General features: G+C 46.4%; 1 protein-coding gene across 3 annotated transcripts in view; it reads left to right on the top strand.

The window, feature by feature from the left end:
- The window catches only part of Chchd3 (coiled-coil-helix-coiled-coil-helix domain containing 3), a 267,688-nt gene extending 264,789 nt beyond the window's left edge, over window positions 1-2,899 (top strand). For 2 of the 3 annotated variants that reach the window (XM_021730373.3, XM_005331087.4), the window contains one exon: window positions 2,137-2,899. In XM_021730373.3, the coding sequence (XP_021586048.2) occupies window positions 2,137-2,160 (24 nt within the window). In that variant the 3' untranslated portion in view covers window positions 2,161-2,899. The remainder of the gene's footprint in view (window positions 1-2,136) is intronic. The other variant, XM_040291411.2, reaches the window with a different exon arrangement.
- Window positions 2,900-17,263: the final 14,364 nt, after the last annotated feature.

Raw genomic sequence — 17,263 nt, 5'->3', positions numbered from 1 at the left:
GTGCTCACAGGACAGCTCTGCCCAGAGCCTTCCCCTTTGTCCTTCTGTTTTCGACGGATGCATCTTGCTTTCTCATTCATTTCCCATTTGACTGGAACATCATCTTGCCTTCCGTTTCCACGTGTGTTCTCTGTAGCTAGTTGTCTGCCTTTACTCTGTTCTTCTTTGGTGCCCTCTGGACATGAACTCCTTAGAAACCTACGATTATGGACACTTTAGGGGGTACTCTGTCCACCTTCGCTTCTGTGACCCAACACTCTTGTTTGTTCTTCCACTCTCTTTTCTGCCCATTTTAAATTCTCTTTTCTTTTTTTATCTTTGACCTTAAATCGTTATCTCTAGTGACCTTTGACCTCCCTTCTCCAACCTGCAACTTACTTCCAGGCATTTCCACCCAGGATGTCTCCTTCAAAAATCATCTAACGCACAAATATAAAATGGAAGTCCTCATTCCCAGACTGGCTCCTCCCACCAACCTCCCTATTCTCTTGGTGACCTTCCCACACACTCACACTGTCCCTGAGGGTCCACCTGTGCCTCGGGCCTCATCTTCTCTCTTTTGCTTCCTGTTGGGGGTATGTGTATGCATTTCCTGTTCCCGTCCTTGTTGATTTCTTAAATGTTCCTCCCAGCTTTCCTCTCTTGGATCCATTCTGCCTGGTTCTTGTTGGATCCCCACATTGTTTCGTTCGCAGCAGGAAGCATCTCAGCCTGACTCCATTCTGGGCCCCTCTTATGCTCTGTCTCTTGGTAGATCTTGAGCACACACCTTGCCTTACAGCAGGCCCCTCTCCCTCCTTCCTGGTCATCCAGGAACTGCTGGCTCCCAACTCTTTGCCTCGGCTTCTCACCCCACCCCTACCCACCCCTCCCCCTGTGCTCTGCTCTATTCCATCCTATGAAAGATCATCTGAGAAGCTGTCCCTGACCACTCCTTCAGTGTGAGGAAGAACAACCCTCTGTCTTTCTCATGCCTTCCCTGGAAGCATCCACAAGAAAACAGGAGGAAGGGAAAAACTACATTTTCCCAGATATACTTTTGTTCCTTTTGAATTTTTTACCATGAACATATTACTTGTTCAATGAAATAAATTTTAGCATATATTTAGCAAATAAATAAAAATTAGCAGATTATGACCCTGAATCTCATGATGTTTTGATCAGCAGGTGTTATTTGATCAGCGTATGAGTTTCTTCATAGCCCTGAACTGAGAGCAGAGAGAACCCTGTAGGAGGCCAGCTAAGAGCTGAGCCAGTGTGGGGTTGCTGGGAAAAGGGTGCAGGAAGCCAGGGAAAGGCGTCCACCCCTGAGGGCCCCACCCACCCTCTTCTGAATAATTTTAGCATTGTGTCACTTGTTTCTTCTTAAAGATCTCTGAGAATGGAAGAGGTAGATCCCTGCATCAGCTAGCTGTAGAGTTTTGGGGTTTTGTGATTGTCAGCGTTTTTATACTAGGAGTTGAACCTTGGGACACTCTACCACTGAGCTACATCCCCAACTCTTTTTATTTTGAGACAGGGTCTTGCTAAGTTACCCAGGTTAGCCTTGAACTTGTGGTCCTCCTGCCTCAGCCTCCTGGGTCACTGGGGTTTCAGACATGCACCACTGGGCCAGGGTCTGACTATAGATTTTTAATCTGGTTGGACCACTTCTGACATTTGGGAGTAGGTACCTGTGTGTATAGCAGTGCCCAGCATGGTAAGCATTCTGCCTGGGGTGAGCTGATGGCACTGTGGGAGAATCTTGCTGAGAGATTCCCTCTCAGAGCCCTTGGGTTCAAGTCCCCAAACCCCTGTCACACTGCACTGGCAATCATTGCCCTCTCTGGTCAATGTGGTCACATCTCCAGATGCCCCTGGTAGTGAGATGGCACATACATGCCCACTGTACCCCACTAGCCAGGCCATGTTTTTAGGGTGTTCTGCTGGGATTCTGGTGGGAAGGGCTCATTCAGAGATCAGGAGTGTTCATTAAAGGTAGTAATACTGTGTGGCCAGGAAGCATATGCCTTGTTTTGTTGTTGAAGTAGATATTTGGAAAACAGTGTAAATCATCTTAAATAGTTCACTGCCTTCTTGTACTTTCATGATGTCTTTCTGGTGGTAAAACTTATACGCTTTCTATTTCTCTTGCAGAGCATGCTGGAGAAGGGAGGGTAAACCACCTTAGAGAACATGCAAACTTCTTCAACATTAATTCCAGAGGTGGAACATTTTTTTTTTTCCCTAGTAAGAAAAAGAACCCAGTTACAGAGAAGACCACTAAAGAGAAGGACCGGAAAATGGACTCAACAGAATCATGTCATGTTTTGATCAGCAACAATTTGAAAGACCAAGGCCTGGCTCAAGGCTCAGTCATCCAAGGACGCTGTCCAGTGTTATCAAACCCCACTGATGGTGAATAAAAGACAAGGGCGGCCCTCTCCACCTTTTTGTACTTTCTATTTTAACTTCCACTAACCACAAAAGGCTTCCCGAGCCACCAAGCTCCACTCTTTGGTGAAACCCCACTCTCACAGAGCCTGGAGGGTATCGGGAGGCCGAGCTTATCATAGTGGAGGGGAGAGACAGCAAAAGAGCCACCCGAGCTCAGAGCCTCGATGGTGCTGGGGGGAGTTGTCTGGACCTGTCTGGGCTGCAGCTAGTTGCTTCCACTCTCTTCCTTTTCTTCTTTGATTTATATGAGAATTTATTTCATTTTAACTTATTATGGTGATCATGCAAATAAGAAGACAGAAAGGAAAAAAAATGTCCCCTTTAACTGGAATAATGTTTATGATTACAAGTGAAATAAGGCATTTTCACCAACATAAAGGCCACCTGGCTTATGCAACCTCTGTCATGAATACTGACAACTTTACTTTGCTCACTATCAATAATAAATATATTTTCTGACAAAGACTGGCATTGTAGCTTGGGGCCTCCTGCATCCTTTGTCTGAGGCGGATGGGTGTGCTATGGGACAAGAGGCGATGTACATTATTACTAATTTGCATTCTTGCTGTACCTTTTCTCTAAAAAAGCACTGAAGCACATCACAGGACCACAGGCAGGCAAGGGATAACTAGCAGCTTCCTCTCTGGTAGGTAGAATCCAGTAAGATTTTTACAAACTGCATGAGCCTTCCTGTTGTGGGATGACTGAAGTCATCGTGCCTGGGGCAAGAAACAGATTAGATGACCTTGGTTAGGACCTTCTGACCCTGTGATGGTATGAAATGTTTTTTAAAAAGTTAACCTTTAGAGTCTCCCTCTTTCCAGTTTCATTGAAACTTGTGGTTATAACTCTCCCTTTTCTATGAGGATTGGTGCTTCAGCCCTGAATTTGAGCAAGTTGGAAGCTGAATGAGACGGGCCTTCCAGGAAAAGGAGAAGGAGAAAATGTTGGGGCTCTGTGATATCTATCCTTGATGTCTTTTGTCATGTAGAATTTTAATTTTATTTTTATTTTGTTAGAGGGAGAATTTAGCAAAATTACTCAGAATACATGCTTTGGAATAAGGCTTATTTGTGTTCAGATTCTGCCTCTGCTACATACCAGCTGTGAGGCCCACCATCCAATTCACCTACTCCATGACACCTCCATTTCTTTTTTGTGGTACTAGGGACTGAACCCAGGTGCTGTACCATTTAGCTACACTCCCTGCCCTTTTATGCTTAATTTTGAGACAGAATCTCATTAAGTTGCTGAGACTGGCCTTGAACTTGCCATTCTCTTGCCTCATCACCAAGTTGCTGGGATTATGGTGTGTGTCACCCCTCCCAGCTTTACCCGCCCCCCCCCCAATTTCTTAAACTGTAAAAAAAAAAAAAAAGCATCAATGAAAGAACCTAGTGTTTAGATTTACTGTGAAGAATCAGAATGTTGACCATATACATTTGGTTCGACCCAGTAAAGGTTGCAGATTTGTGTGATTTTTCTTTAAAGGTATTTGGGGTTGGGGGCATGGAAGGAATGTCTACAACTTATGACCCTACTGACTTTTATTTAAAGGAAGTCAGGTTGAACTTGAGAGGAGATAGTGTCACCCAACCCATGTAAAGGGAACTAGCTTCTTCAGCCAAGTCCCTGGGTTGGTGCCATCTGAATGACATCCTCATGTGCACTTGAGAACACACCTGTAAGTCTGGTGTTGATTCTGAGTAACACTGGAGACCCTCCTTCCACAATTACCAGGCTACTCTGTGTTTACTGTTTAATGAAGGTGTTTTTGTTTTCTTGTTTGGTTTTGTTTTTTTAATGGTGCACACTAAGCTGAGCTCATTTAAGTGTGAATGAAGGAGTCATTGGTGACTGGAGGAGCCTCGCATTTTGGCACTGTCAGGACGGCATGCAGGTAACCACCTGAGAGAAATAATAGGTACACAGAAACAAATGTTTACACGGTGACTTGCTATAGTGTTTGCAAATCAGCTAACTCACAAATTCCCTCCTATACTGTTTTGTTTTGCAATTTGGAGCCAAGAACTTGGCACATCCCAGGCTGCCAGTCCTGTGGCTGGCAGAGAACACAGCACTGCAGAGTCAGGCGTTTAGAGGTGGCTGAATCCAGGGGAAGGAGGGGGCTCATCAGGCCATCTCTCTTCCAGCGCCTGCTATTAATTTATCATTCATATATACATGATGGATGTGGGAGGAAAGAGAGCGCTTTGAGAGGAACAAAAAGATGAAATGACCCCTTTTGCTATACCTGTGCAGATCTCCCTATTGATGGCATCCCAGCTCTGTCCTGGTCACGTTAGCTCTGACGACAACTGCTTGGGAAGAACATTGGGATTTATATGAGGTTCCAGTCAGTTGGGTTTGTCCATTAAGAAGCACACACCTTGAACCACAGTATGAAGCCAAGAAGACTAAAGTCTCCTGAAACCTGCTCAGATGTTCTCCCACTCACTGAGTGTCTGATGAACTTGTAGGAGACGGCTAAGTTGAACCAGCATAAAGTCCTCCTTTTGAAAAGTCAGTTATTACAGAAAACTACTTGTGTACATGAATAATGAAAAAAAAAATTACTGACATCCTTTTTAATCCCAAATGTAGACTACTTAAAGTCAGGTGATTATGGCCTACTGGTCGACCAGCAAGACCCTAACACAAGTGATCCGTAGTATTGCTTAGAACTGAACAAGCTGCCCCAGGTCCTCAGCTTCTCTGGCTTAGCCCTTGGGGACACGTGGCTCTTTGCTCCATCTCTTCTGGCCTACAGATCTAAATGCCTTTGCTGAAAATCCACATTTCCATGAGCCATAGGAGCTGACACTTTCAGTACTTAAGAATTAGAGCAACAGAATTTCGGTTTGATAGAGGTAAGTTCAAGAGACCTATTGTACAACATGGTGTCTATAGTTAATAATATATTGTATCCTTGAAAAGTTAAGAATTAGGGCAGTTGAACCATTGAAAGGGCTGTAGCAGCTTAGTGGGATTCAAACCAACTGCATTGAAAAGTTGGAGTCTGAGTTGAATACTCATTCCAATCCTCCTCTCTTCCTTCCTGCCTCCTTCCTCTATTCCTCCCCCAGTTACCTTCCATAGCTCTGCTTCCTCCTCTCTGTCCCTGCCTCTTCATCTCCTCCTCCAGGCTCTCACCTGGGGCTGCTGCCACAGCTTGGGCCATGTCACTGTCCTTGGTGTACAGTGACCCGCCCTGGTTCCTTTCCATTTATAATATAATGTTTGATCCTTCTCTCTTTTCCTCCCCAGCCTCCCAAATCTTTGGTCATATAGATAGTACTTCTTATCATTTAGTAATTATGTTTATGGTTCTTAATTTCTAAACCAGGCAACTTGTTAATTCTTGGGGGGGGGGCGGAAACCATCCTATATTTGTATTTAATTCCCTGTGCCCTTGACTGTGCTTTCCCTAGAATTTATGATCTGGATTAGATGGGAGAAAAAGCCCATCACTGCCGCAGCGGTTTCGCTCAGTGGCCAGGCTGATTCCAGGCTAGGATGCATTAAAGTCTGTGCAGGAGAGACCCACAGTCCAAGCCACCCCTGGGATAGACCACAGCACGAGTGGAGAATAATTAACTGTGTTCCAAAGTCCACAGTTTATTTCAGCACACTCTATTACAGATATTTATTTTTGCCTCTTCTCCCTCTGGGTCTTGGAAGATTGCGAAATACAGCAGGTTTCGGTGTTTACTCTCTTTTCTTGACCCCCTTATTTCAGAGGTGCCAACAATGAAACAACGATAAAGGAAGTACAGGAGGGGGACCGGGATCCCTTTAGCATCCCCGGAAGGCAGCAGAGGCTCATGATCAAGTCTGTGCATGGAGAATTTGGACATGATTCTCAAAAATGTCTTTACCCTCTCGCCTCTCTCATTTTGAACCTATGATCATAGGAAGAGAAATATCATTTTTTAAAAATTATTCTAATTTGAATGGGTCCACTTACTATACATAACCCCTGCCAGGGTATGACCTGGGGAGACAGTAGTAGTGACTTTGGTGACTCAGGAGTGAGGCGTGAAACTCCGAGGCCTCCCTTGTGTAAGAGAGACTGCTCCAGGCCCATCTCCCTTGGGAGTCCGGCTCAGGCTGCTGTCAGGTTCATGGATTGAATTGATAACACTGGAGACAAAGTAGATTTGTTCCCCAGACCCAGAGTGAGAGGCACTCTACTTGTCCCACAAGGTCCCTCACGTGTTTCGGGGATTTTTCCATTCCATATCTCCCACGGCCGAGTGTCACTGGATACTGGATTTGGGGGCACAACAACCAGCCACCCAACTCAATATCCTACCTCCAGGCTGAGTTCGGATGAAGACGTCCACATCGTGCACCCCACTCTGGGGCCTCCAGTCTCAGTGTCACTGGCAGAGCCCCTGGAGAAGGTGAATTCGTTTGCTGCAGAGGAGGAAGCCAGCGTCGTCCACGGCAAAGGAAGTTGGAAATGGAAACTATTCACCTCAGTCCCTGAAACTCCCACAAACCAAGTGAACTGGGGTGGAAAACGACTGGAGCTCAGTCTAATCCAGTGCTCCAAACCTCCAAATGAGTCTGGGGAGGTGAGTCCTCCTCCGTACCTCATTTCCCATGCCGAAAAGCCTCCCTGCCCTCTCCTCGCTGCCACTCTCCACATGCTCTCCCCTACCTCTCCTGGGAAGACCCATGTTGGACTGTGGTCATGTCCGTTTGCTGAGGGGTAGTGTGCTTTGAATATAACCCTGCCTTCAGAGTAAATTACATTCCATAATGGCTTTTAAATGCAAATGTGGAAGCCAGAGGTCAGTGGTCCCTTGCAGGGAACCACTCTATCCTCAGTGGCCCACATCTGGGGAGTCTCCCGCAGAGTCCTCCGTCCTGCCAGTTGTGCCCTTTGCCCAGGCTACTGCTGGCCCCTGTCAGTGCCCATTGCATGGGTTGAAAGCCTGTGCTCCCTCTCTCTGCCCCACCTGCAGGTATATAAAATCAGGTTCAAGAGCCAGATGACCGGGGCCATCTGCCTATTAGCTGCTGCCTGGGCAGACTAAGAGATGAGGGGAAGCCATATTCATTTCATAGCCGTGGGCCGTGTCCAAACCAGCAGAGCAGGTCCAGCCTCACATTGTGGCCTGGCTCTGCCTCTCCCCAAGGTAACAAACACCCCACCTCGGAAGCACGCCACGAAGACCCAGGGAACATCTCAACACAGACTTGTGGCATGGTTGTTTTTTGTTGAGTGTGGAAAACAGGCCACAGAGCAAGAGTGGGAACTCCACTCGGGAAAGAGGGTGCACAGGACGCTGGCCCACTGCTGTCGCAGGACTATTCCAAGTTACCTCTGCATTCTTAAATTCACTTGGCAGCACCCACATGTTAAATGCAAACCCCAAACAAAAGAGCACCCACCTACACCTCATGCTCTAGTGCTTAACATGGAACTTGGAAATATGGAGTGACCAAGGCAGAGTTCCTTCCACCGGAAATGAGCAGAGCAGTGGGGTGGAGAATGTGACTGTGGAGAAGACAGAGGGTTTTTGCTGGGGTCATGATGCCTCAGGAGCATCTGAAGCCCCTGTCTGGAGTTTTCCTAACCACTGTTCACTCCCGGAGAAGTTACCAGCCCTCAATGGCCATGTGCACACCACTGTCTGCATCATTCCTACATTAACTCACCAGATCAGCATAGCCTGTGTGCACCGGGCACTGTCCAGGGCATCAGGGAGATAGATGAACAAGACCTATAGGGTCCTGACCTGCAGAGCATGTGTGCACACTGGACTCAATGTCAGACAGTGGTGAGTCTACCAGGAAGGAAGAGTCAGGAGTGGGGAGAACAGGTACTTGGGTGGTGCTGTTTATTTAGACCGGGAGGTGAAGACAAAAACCGTAAGGAGGAGAACTCTAAGCAGATTTCTAGATACGTGAGAGCCATCTGTGGGAAGATCTGGAGGAAGTGCATTCCAGATTGGGGAACAGTACACACAAAGGTCCTGAGGCAGGAGCGAGTTTATTGTATTTTGGGAATGGCAAGAAAGTCTTCGTGGCTCCAGCCGAATGAAAAAGGCAGATGAGTTCAAAGAGGTCGTGGGAACAGGAACAGAGAGGACCGTTTTGTCTGTGGTAAAGAATTAAGTTTTATTCTGAGTGTGATGAAACCCCATCGGAGGGTTTTGTAGTGAGGCATCTGTTGGTCTGAGTAGAGTTTATAAAAGGCCCCTCTGGCTGCTGTGTGAAGAGTTACCCACACTGTGGGTGGCTCAGAGAGTACCAGGAGGCCATCGCACTAAGGACCCAAGTGAGAAATCAGCAACAGAGGAGTCAGATGTAGGAGGTCTCCGGGCCTTGGCAGGCGATGTGGTGTGGGGGAGAGGCATCAGTCAGTGGAAGACCACCTCAAATTGGGTGAGCACCTACCAAAACGGGGTGCCATCTACAGTGATGGAGACACCTGACACCATAAGAGTCGGGGGTGGCGTGGGCAGGAAGCGAAGGTCCGGCTTTGACTGGGTGAGGTTGAACCCACGCTGGATTCCTGGCTGAGAGCTGGGGAGGCCGTCAGACAGAGCTGGAGCAGAGGGGAGACCCAGTCCTGCGGGTGCAGTGAGCTGGGTCCTTGGCACGGCGCCCAGCCTGGGGTGAAGGTGGACGGGAGGAGGGTGGAGGGCAGCCTGTGGCTCCTCAGCCTGACAAGCTTGGGGAGAGGAGAGAAGCTGGCCAGGGGCAAGGAGAGCCCATTGAGGGGGGAGGCCCACGGCAGGGAAGAAAGAGGGGAGGCCTGCCGTTTTAAATGCTGCTGTGGGTTGAATGGGGGGTGGGCCCAATGAGCCGGTGACTTCCGCAACATGAAGGTTACTTCTTGAGTGGTTTTGGTGACTGGTGAGAAGGGAAGCCTCGTCGCAATGCAGGTGAGGAAGGAGTGGGTAGGGAAGTGGAGACCAAGGGAGGTTTTAAGAGGGTTTACTAAAAGAAGCTGGATGCAGGGGCCCCAGCCACTCGGGAAGCTGAGGTAGGAGGACCGGACATTCGAGGTCAGCCTGGGCAACTTAGGGAGACTGCAGCTCAGTGGTAGAGTGCCCCAGGTGTAATCCCCAGTACCGGGGGTGGGAGAGAGTTTTACTATAAGGAAAAGGATCAGAGAGAGAAGTCGGTGGAGGACAGGTGGAGCTTCAGATTTATTTTTAAGATACAAGATATCATAGCATTTTGTATGGAGATAACCAGAAAGAGGATAAATTCAGTGGAAAGTCCTTGGGCAGCCAAAAGACTGGGATCCAGCCTCAGACAGAATAGGGAGGTCATCCACTGCAGAGAGGAAGCCGAGTGCGTCCACATGCTCTCGAATGGATTTGGAGGAAAGATCAGGCCGTTCTCTTGTGATGGCTTCTACTTTCTGATCAGCCATGAGCAGTGTCCCAAGTGAAGGCCCCCTTGTAATAACAAAATGTCTGCATACCCTCCTATTTCTCTGCTTTTCTTCCCTCCTAAATAACCCAGTCCAAAATCCACTAGGCAGAGCCAAGCAAGTAGGTCTGTATGCAGAGGTTTGGGGGTGGTGGCGGCCCAGAGTGCGGTGCTTCAGCAGGGTGCCAGCCTGAGTGACCAGAGGATTCCTTGGCGGGGAAAGACGGTGGCAGTAGCAATGGGAAAGTGGTGACGTACAGAGGACACTGTCCCAATAAATGAGCCACAGTGGGCAATGGGAGCCATGTTTCCTACTGTAGGAAGCTACACAGATGGAAAGGGGAAAAATCAAAATGAACTCTGGCGTTTGTTTGGAGTTGGAGGTGTTGATGTGAAACAGTGACTGTGAATACAGAGATATGCTGAAGTGCAGGTACGACTGTGCATGATTATTCACATACATCCTCACGCTCCCACAGAGATGAGCACACCCACGGCACAGTCCTTGGTTTCTAAATACCATTCTCCCTGTGCTAGTCCACGTTTCACCTCTGTGACCAAAATACCCAACACAAACCATGTAGAGGAGGAAAAGTGTATTTTGAGCTCATGGTTTCAGAGGTCTTACTCCATGATCAACTGACTCCATTGCTGTGGAGGTGAGGTGAGGCAGAGGGAAGCTGCTCAGCTCCTGGCACCCAGGAAGGAGAGAGAGAGAGAGAGAGAGAGGAGAGAGAGAGAGAGAGAGAGAGAGAGAGAGAGAGAGAGAGAGAGAGAGAGGAGAGAGGAGCTAGGGAGAAGGTCATGCCCGGTGACCTACTCCCTCCAGCCGCTCCCCACCTGCCTACAGTTACCAACTAGTAATGCATCCAAATGATTAATCCATCAAATGGGTTAATTCACTGAGTAGGTTATAGTTCTCATAATCTATTTCACCTTTGGACATTTCTGCATTTTTTGACACATGAGCTTTTGTGGGGTTATCTTATATTTAACCCATAGCACTCCCTAAAAGGAGCCATGGCCTCCTGAGGAAATGGCTAACCCCAGGGAAAACACACATGAAAACATATCAGAAGAGTAGTGCCAAATCTGAGACCATTTAAGTGTTTAAATTTATGATGATAAAAATCTAGTGAATAACGTAAGCAGATCCCATACTGATACTGTGGGTTCATACTAACAGATAAATAAAGGATTGGAGAAAGTGTTTCATGAGGATAGGTAGAATGCAAACTAATATACATAAAAGGAGTGATGAATTATGAAATCATTAAATGGCCCCCATCTTAGTACTTTGGGCAATGGATGTTAATTCCAGGAGGGATCGTTTTTTTTTTTTTGAGAAACAGGATGTTTCTCAAATCACTTTCTATATCAGTCTATTTTCTGTTGCTACCACAAAATACCTGAGGCTAAGTCATTTATAAAACAAAGAGGCTTATTTAGCTCACAGTCTTGGAGGCAAAAATCCAAACAGCATGTTGCCAGCTCCAATGACGATGATGGTCTTGTGGCAGATGGTATCACAGCGGGAGCACATATGAGAGCCGTCACGTGGCAAGATAGGAAGCCAGAGGGGTCAATCTTGCTTTTTGATAGTAATCCTCTCACAAGAACTAACCAGGGTTCCATGAAAACTGCCTTAATCCCTTCTTAGTACAGAGTCCCCTGTGATCTAATGACCTTCCACTTGGCCCCACCCCTTAAAGGCCCATCACCTCTCAACATTGCCACATTAGGGACCACGTTTCTAACACAAACTTGAGGAACACACACAACCACAGAACCTCCCAATGTAGGATCTACAAAAGCGTGTGACAGATTTTAACGTTACAGTGGAGAACCCTGCCAGGCATCACCTAAGTCCAGTGATTAACATAACGACCTCCACCATGGGTCACATTAAAATCTGATCAGGTCCAGGGAGAAGAATCCAACAGCTTTGCTTCTGTGATACTCTAACCCCGCTCCCCAAAATGTATAGTCTTAATCTAATCACAGCATCAGGCACACGTAAGTGAGGGACTGTCTGCAAAATGGCTGGTCCGGAACCTTCTGGAATGTCAAAATCATGAAAGTTGAGAGAAAAGCACACACACACACACACAGAAAATCCTGAAGAACCGTGCAGGTTGAAGGCAACAAAAGACCTAATAACTACACACAGACTATGGCCCCAGACTGGATCCTTTGCTGTGAAAGACATCTCCGGGCCTGTGGTTGGAGACAGTGTGGCCGGCTGTGTTTCTCATTTTTATGATTCATCGTGGGCACAGAGGAAGCTGTTCTTCTTTGGGGCAGTGGAGGAGATGGGCATCTCACTCAAATGGTTTAGGGGAAAAAAAAAAACATTATTGGAACTCTTCCTGAAACTTTTCTGTAAGTTTGAAAGTGTTCCGAATTTGGGAAGAATTGTATTTGCATGAAAATAAACAAGGGTAAAGGAAATTTAAGAAGTAAATTAAGGAAGAGGGAAGACATTCTCCATGAACAAATAAGTGGGAGGGCTTTTTCTACAAGAATCATTATAAATCCAGTAATGAAAGAGTGTGACATGGAATAGATGAAAGGGACAGATGGTGGAGTCCAGAAACAGACCCCTGCATATGTGGACAGGTAATTCAAGGCCAAGTTCATGGTGCACGGGGAAGAATGATCTTAAAAAATAGATAATAAATAAAATTGATCCTGGGTCAGCCGCACCCTACCTCCCTCCAAACTCAAAAGTCAGTTTCAATTGGAGCCTCATTTAAATGAGTAAGTAAAATGCCAGAGCTTCTAGAAAATACTACGGAAGTATAATTCCTTGACCTCAGTATAAAGAACTATTTCTTTAAAAAGATAAAAGAAACACTAGCCATGAGGGGAAAGTTTCATAAATTGAATTCCTTTAAAAATCTAAGATTGTTGTCCCTTGAGAGACTGTAAAGAGCATGAAAAAGCAATCCTCAGATAAGAGGATGCTTGTGGACCAGCCGACCCAGGGCTCTCTGAGGGTGTGGACATGAGGTGTCCCCAGAAGCTCCGTGTTAATTCAGAATGTTAAGAGTGAAATGACTCCATCACGAGAGCTGTGACCTCATTGGTCCATCCTGCTTTGAATGGACGGATTGGGTGGTAGCCGGGCAGGTGGGGCGGGGCTGGGGCAGGTGAGTCACCCACCGGGGGCCTGCCCTGGAAGGGGGCATCTTTCCTGCTCTGTGGCTGCCAGGAGCTGAGCAGCCTGTCTCCAGCCCGACCTTAGCCATGAGGTTCCACCTCGCTCAGGCCCACAGCAATGGAGTCTGCTGGCCACGGACTGAACCTCTGAAAGTGGGAGCCCAAAATAAGCCATTCCTCCTGTAAGTCATTCTCGTCTGGCATTTTAATCAGCAATAAAAGCTGACTCCCACAGGCTTATGTCCTGAATATATAAGGAGCTCTTAAAGAAAAAGACAATGGAGAAGACAAATGGACAAGAGACTGAAATAGGCACTTTACAAAGTGTAAATAAGTGACCAATAGGCATATGAAATGTATCAACAGTGCTGCTGCTCGTTAGGGAATTGCGAATTAAACTCACAAGCAGTTCCCAGTTATCTCCCAGCGTGGCAAAAATTAAAAAGATAGAAAATATTGAGTGTTGACAAGGATGTGAAGCAGCTAGTCTGTTCCATCCATGGTGAGCATGTAAATTGGTACAACCACTTTGGGAAATGATTCAATCGCATTCTCTATTAAAGTTGAACGCGTACCTACATCGTGACCCAGCAATACCATTCCTAGGCACACACCTAGACAATGTCCAGTAACATTATTCACAGTAGCTACAAGGAGAAAAATCAAACGTGCATCACAGTTAAAAGGCCAAATAGATGGAGGCATTTGGAATATTATATAATAATTCAAATTAATGAATTATGGCTATACATATAAACATGGAGGATTCTTACAATGTTGAGTAAAATATGCTAAATACTAAAGACTGCACATTGTGTACTTCTATTCATATAGATTTATTAAAATGGTGTTCCAGAATGGATATATTTGTAGCAAAACTATTAAGAAAAGGTAGGAAGTGTTATCATAAATGGACATCAGTTTCTGTGCTGGGGGGGGACACGACACAAGTGGGACTAGGGTCCTGCTAATGGTCTGTTCTTTGCTTGAGTGCTTAGTGGGTGTATTTAATTTTTTGTTTGTTTATTCTAAGACAGGGTCTCACTATGGTTCCCAGACTAGCCTCAAAGTCATGGGCTCAATGAGCCTCTTGCCTCAGCCTCCGGAGTAGCTGGGACTACAGGCGTGTGCTACCACAGTCAGATGGTGTGTTGAATTTTTGATAATTCATTGAGCTACACATTTGTGTGCACTTCACTGTGTATCTTATTCTTCATAATAAAAAGGGTTAGCAGTGTATGCAAACAGGTTCCATCTTCCCTATGACAAAGTCATTTCCCCTCCCTTGATGATAGCTTCCAGTAAGTGACATTAATTGAGGGGTGTTCTGAGCCAGGCAATGTATGGAACATTTTGTACACATTACCTTCTATTGCAATGATCCTATAAATTAGGTTCCTTTATTATCTCAACTTTGTAGATAAGAAAATGGAGGCTGAGAGGTTAAGTAACTCACCAAGAGTCCAACAACTAGAGAGCAGCAACTCTGTCCTGCCCTCCCCAGGAATCTAGCCCTCACCTGCTGCATGGGCTCCTCTCTGCACAAGCCCCATCCTGGTACTGGATTTGTAGGGCACTCCCTGGCTAACCTCCAAACCATTCCCCTAGTGCTGACCACAGTGCATTTGTACAGTATAAGCCTTCAATAAATGTTGAGCTGAATAAACAATGGATAAAATCCCCCATTTTTCACTGATTTCCCCTCATGGATTGCATGCAGTCACACAAAATATCTTTTCTTTGCAAAGTTACAGAAGTTTCAAGCAGAGGAAAAGTAACTGGAGAGCCTTCTGCCTGTGGCTGATGCTAATTTTGCTCACTGGGGTCTGTCAGACAAGTTCCCTACTTCCTTTTTTTACTTTCCCTGAGCTCCAAGACATCTGCCTAACGATGTCGCTTTCCTTCCCTCAGCCTGCCTCCCAGGAAGCGGGAAATGGAGGGACCCAGCCAGGCTAAATGTGTGCCCACTGCTTCTGCCTCCTGAGGGGGCCCCAGGTGCAACCGCTCAGGCGGCCCCAGGTGGGCCATCAGGGTGCAGCCATTCTGAGTAGAACCCCCAGGTGCACGTGGCTGCTGGGTACCCAAGTTCATCTGAGGCACAAAGATTGGGAGGAAAGTGACAGTTGGTCTGGAACTTTCTGGCCCTTCTCCGTAGGCTTGGAAGCAGGGGCTGCTACACAATGCAGATCCAGAGCCGCTGAGTGGGGCTCCGTGAACCAGCACCAGCATGGCCCTTGCCACCTGCCTTCACCATGTGCCCTTTTCTTTTGGAAGATTAGATATAAGCAGCAACCACACACACACAAAAAAAAAAAGAAAGAAAGAAAAAGAAAAAGAAAAGAAAGAAAGAAAGAAAAAAATAGGAAATTAAGGTTTCAAAACTTGACACATTTTCCTAGATAATTTGGACCACAATCTCCAACTGTCCAAAGTCAATAATGATCTACAATTCTCCCACCTGTCCCTCACTTCTCTCAAACCGAGTCCTCATCCTTTTGACTTCATGACACTCCACCCACCATTCTGTGTCTCCATCACTTGGGCCTGAGGTGTAGGAGCTTCGGACTCCTCCCTCACCCACCTAATCCTCCCAGGCTTCAAGTACTATCCACTTGGTCCCGGTAGCCTTTTAGAGCCGGAGAACTTGAGTCAATCCTCTGTTTTATAGACAGTTGAAGCCACATAAATAATGTCCTTAGAATGAGGATTACTAGGCCCTAAAAAGGTTACGGATGGTCTATAATAGTCTTCAGGAAATCTCCATAAACCTGCAGAGGGTGGCGGAAAAGGGTCAAGTCTCTTCCACTTCTCTTTTCCATAATTTCTCAGTCCAGAGTGTAATAAACAGTGCTCACTGTGCCTGCCCAGAGTTAACGCCTCCCTTCCTGACACAACTTGAGTTCGTTCAATCAGAGGGCAGACAAGTCTTTCTGGGTAAACAACCCCCATGCCCCACTCAGGGGTGGAGGGTGGTTTGTCTAAGCCAATCATAGTAATCCCACGTCCCTTGCCAGTGATTGGTTTAGGAATGTGCATGTGACATGATCCTGGCCAATGAGATGTCTGCAGGGTGCTTCTGCAAAACTTTAAAAGGGGCACTAGTAAGGCTGGATCCTAGGTCCTCTGATGGCCTTTGGTGTTGTGTGAGTGATCGAGACCTGGAACTTGGCTGACCCCCTTGTCATCATGGAGTGATGGGCCTGAAGACAGACACGAAGGCACGGAAGACAGCAGAGGTAAAAGATGGGGAAAACCCATTGTTTGATAATATTGTACCACTGAATTAATCATCTAAAGCATGTACCCTTGGACTTCTTATTGCAAGAGGCAGTTGAATTTGCTTTATGGGGTTGGATTGGGTTTGCTGTGACTGTGAGCTGAAAACCCTGTGACCTGCCTTTGACAAAGATGGAGTCTCCTCTTCTGGTTCCCTTTCCACTATCAGGACACCAACTTCAGGCTTTGTCCTTAGCACAGGTTGGGGTTTTTACTGATTGCACCATGATCTCCCACCTGATTCTCCTTCTCATTAAATGCTTGGTCAAGATTGGATTTTTCATCTCTAGTCGAGAACAGTGTTAAATGAAACCCCCCAATCAGGCACATCAGAACCACATGGAAAACCGATAAAGGCATGCAAATTAAACCACAGCACACCACCCTTCACCAAGAGGACAAGAACAGGTGAGAGTGTAGAGCAACCAGAGCTCTCATAGATTGCTGATGGGAAAGTAAAATGGTGTGGCCACTTTGGAAAACAGACTGGAAATTCCTCAACTGGTTAAATGTGGAGTTACCATATGACCCCGCAATCCTACCCCCAGGGATATACACAGGAGAATGGAAAACATAGGTTCATATAAAAACGTGTACACAGTTGTTCCTAGAAATTTTATTAATAGCCATGGGCTGGGATGTAGCTCAGTGAGACATCCCTTGCCTAGTAGGTACAAGGCCTTGGGTTCAATCCCCAGCACAACAACAACAAAACCAAATCCATGATAGCCAAAAAGTCGAAACCCCCCAAATCCCTACCTGCTGATGAATGAATAAAACGTGGTACTTCCACACAATGGAATCTTATTTAATAAAAGGGAAAGCAGTTCCGATGCGAGGGATTACGTGGATGAGCCCTGACAACAATATGCTAAAGAAGCCAGTCACCCAAGGTCACATGCAGAATTGTGTGATTCCTTTTATATGAAATGTCAAAATAGACAAATCCACAAACAAAGTGGCTCAGTGGTTGCCAGGGGAAATGGGGAGC

This window comes from Ictidomys tridecemlineatus, chromosome 2 (genome assembly GCF_052094955.1).
Source record: "Ictidomys tridecemlineatus isolate mIctTri1 chromosome 2, mIctTri1.hap1, whole genome shotgun sequence".
NCBI lineage: Eukaryota > Metazoa > Chordata > Mammalia > Rodentia > Sciuridae > Ictidomys > Ictidomys tridecemlineatus.
This window is presented reverse-complemented; position numbering and strand designations above follow the sequence as displayed.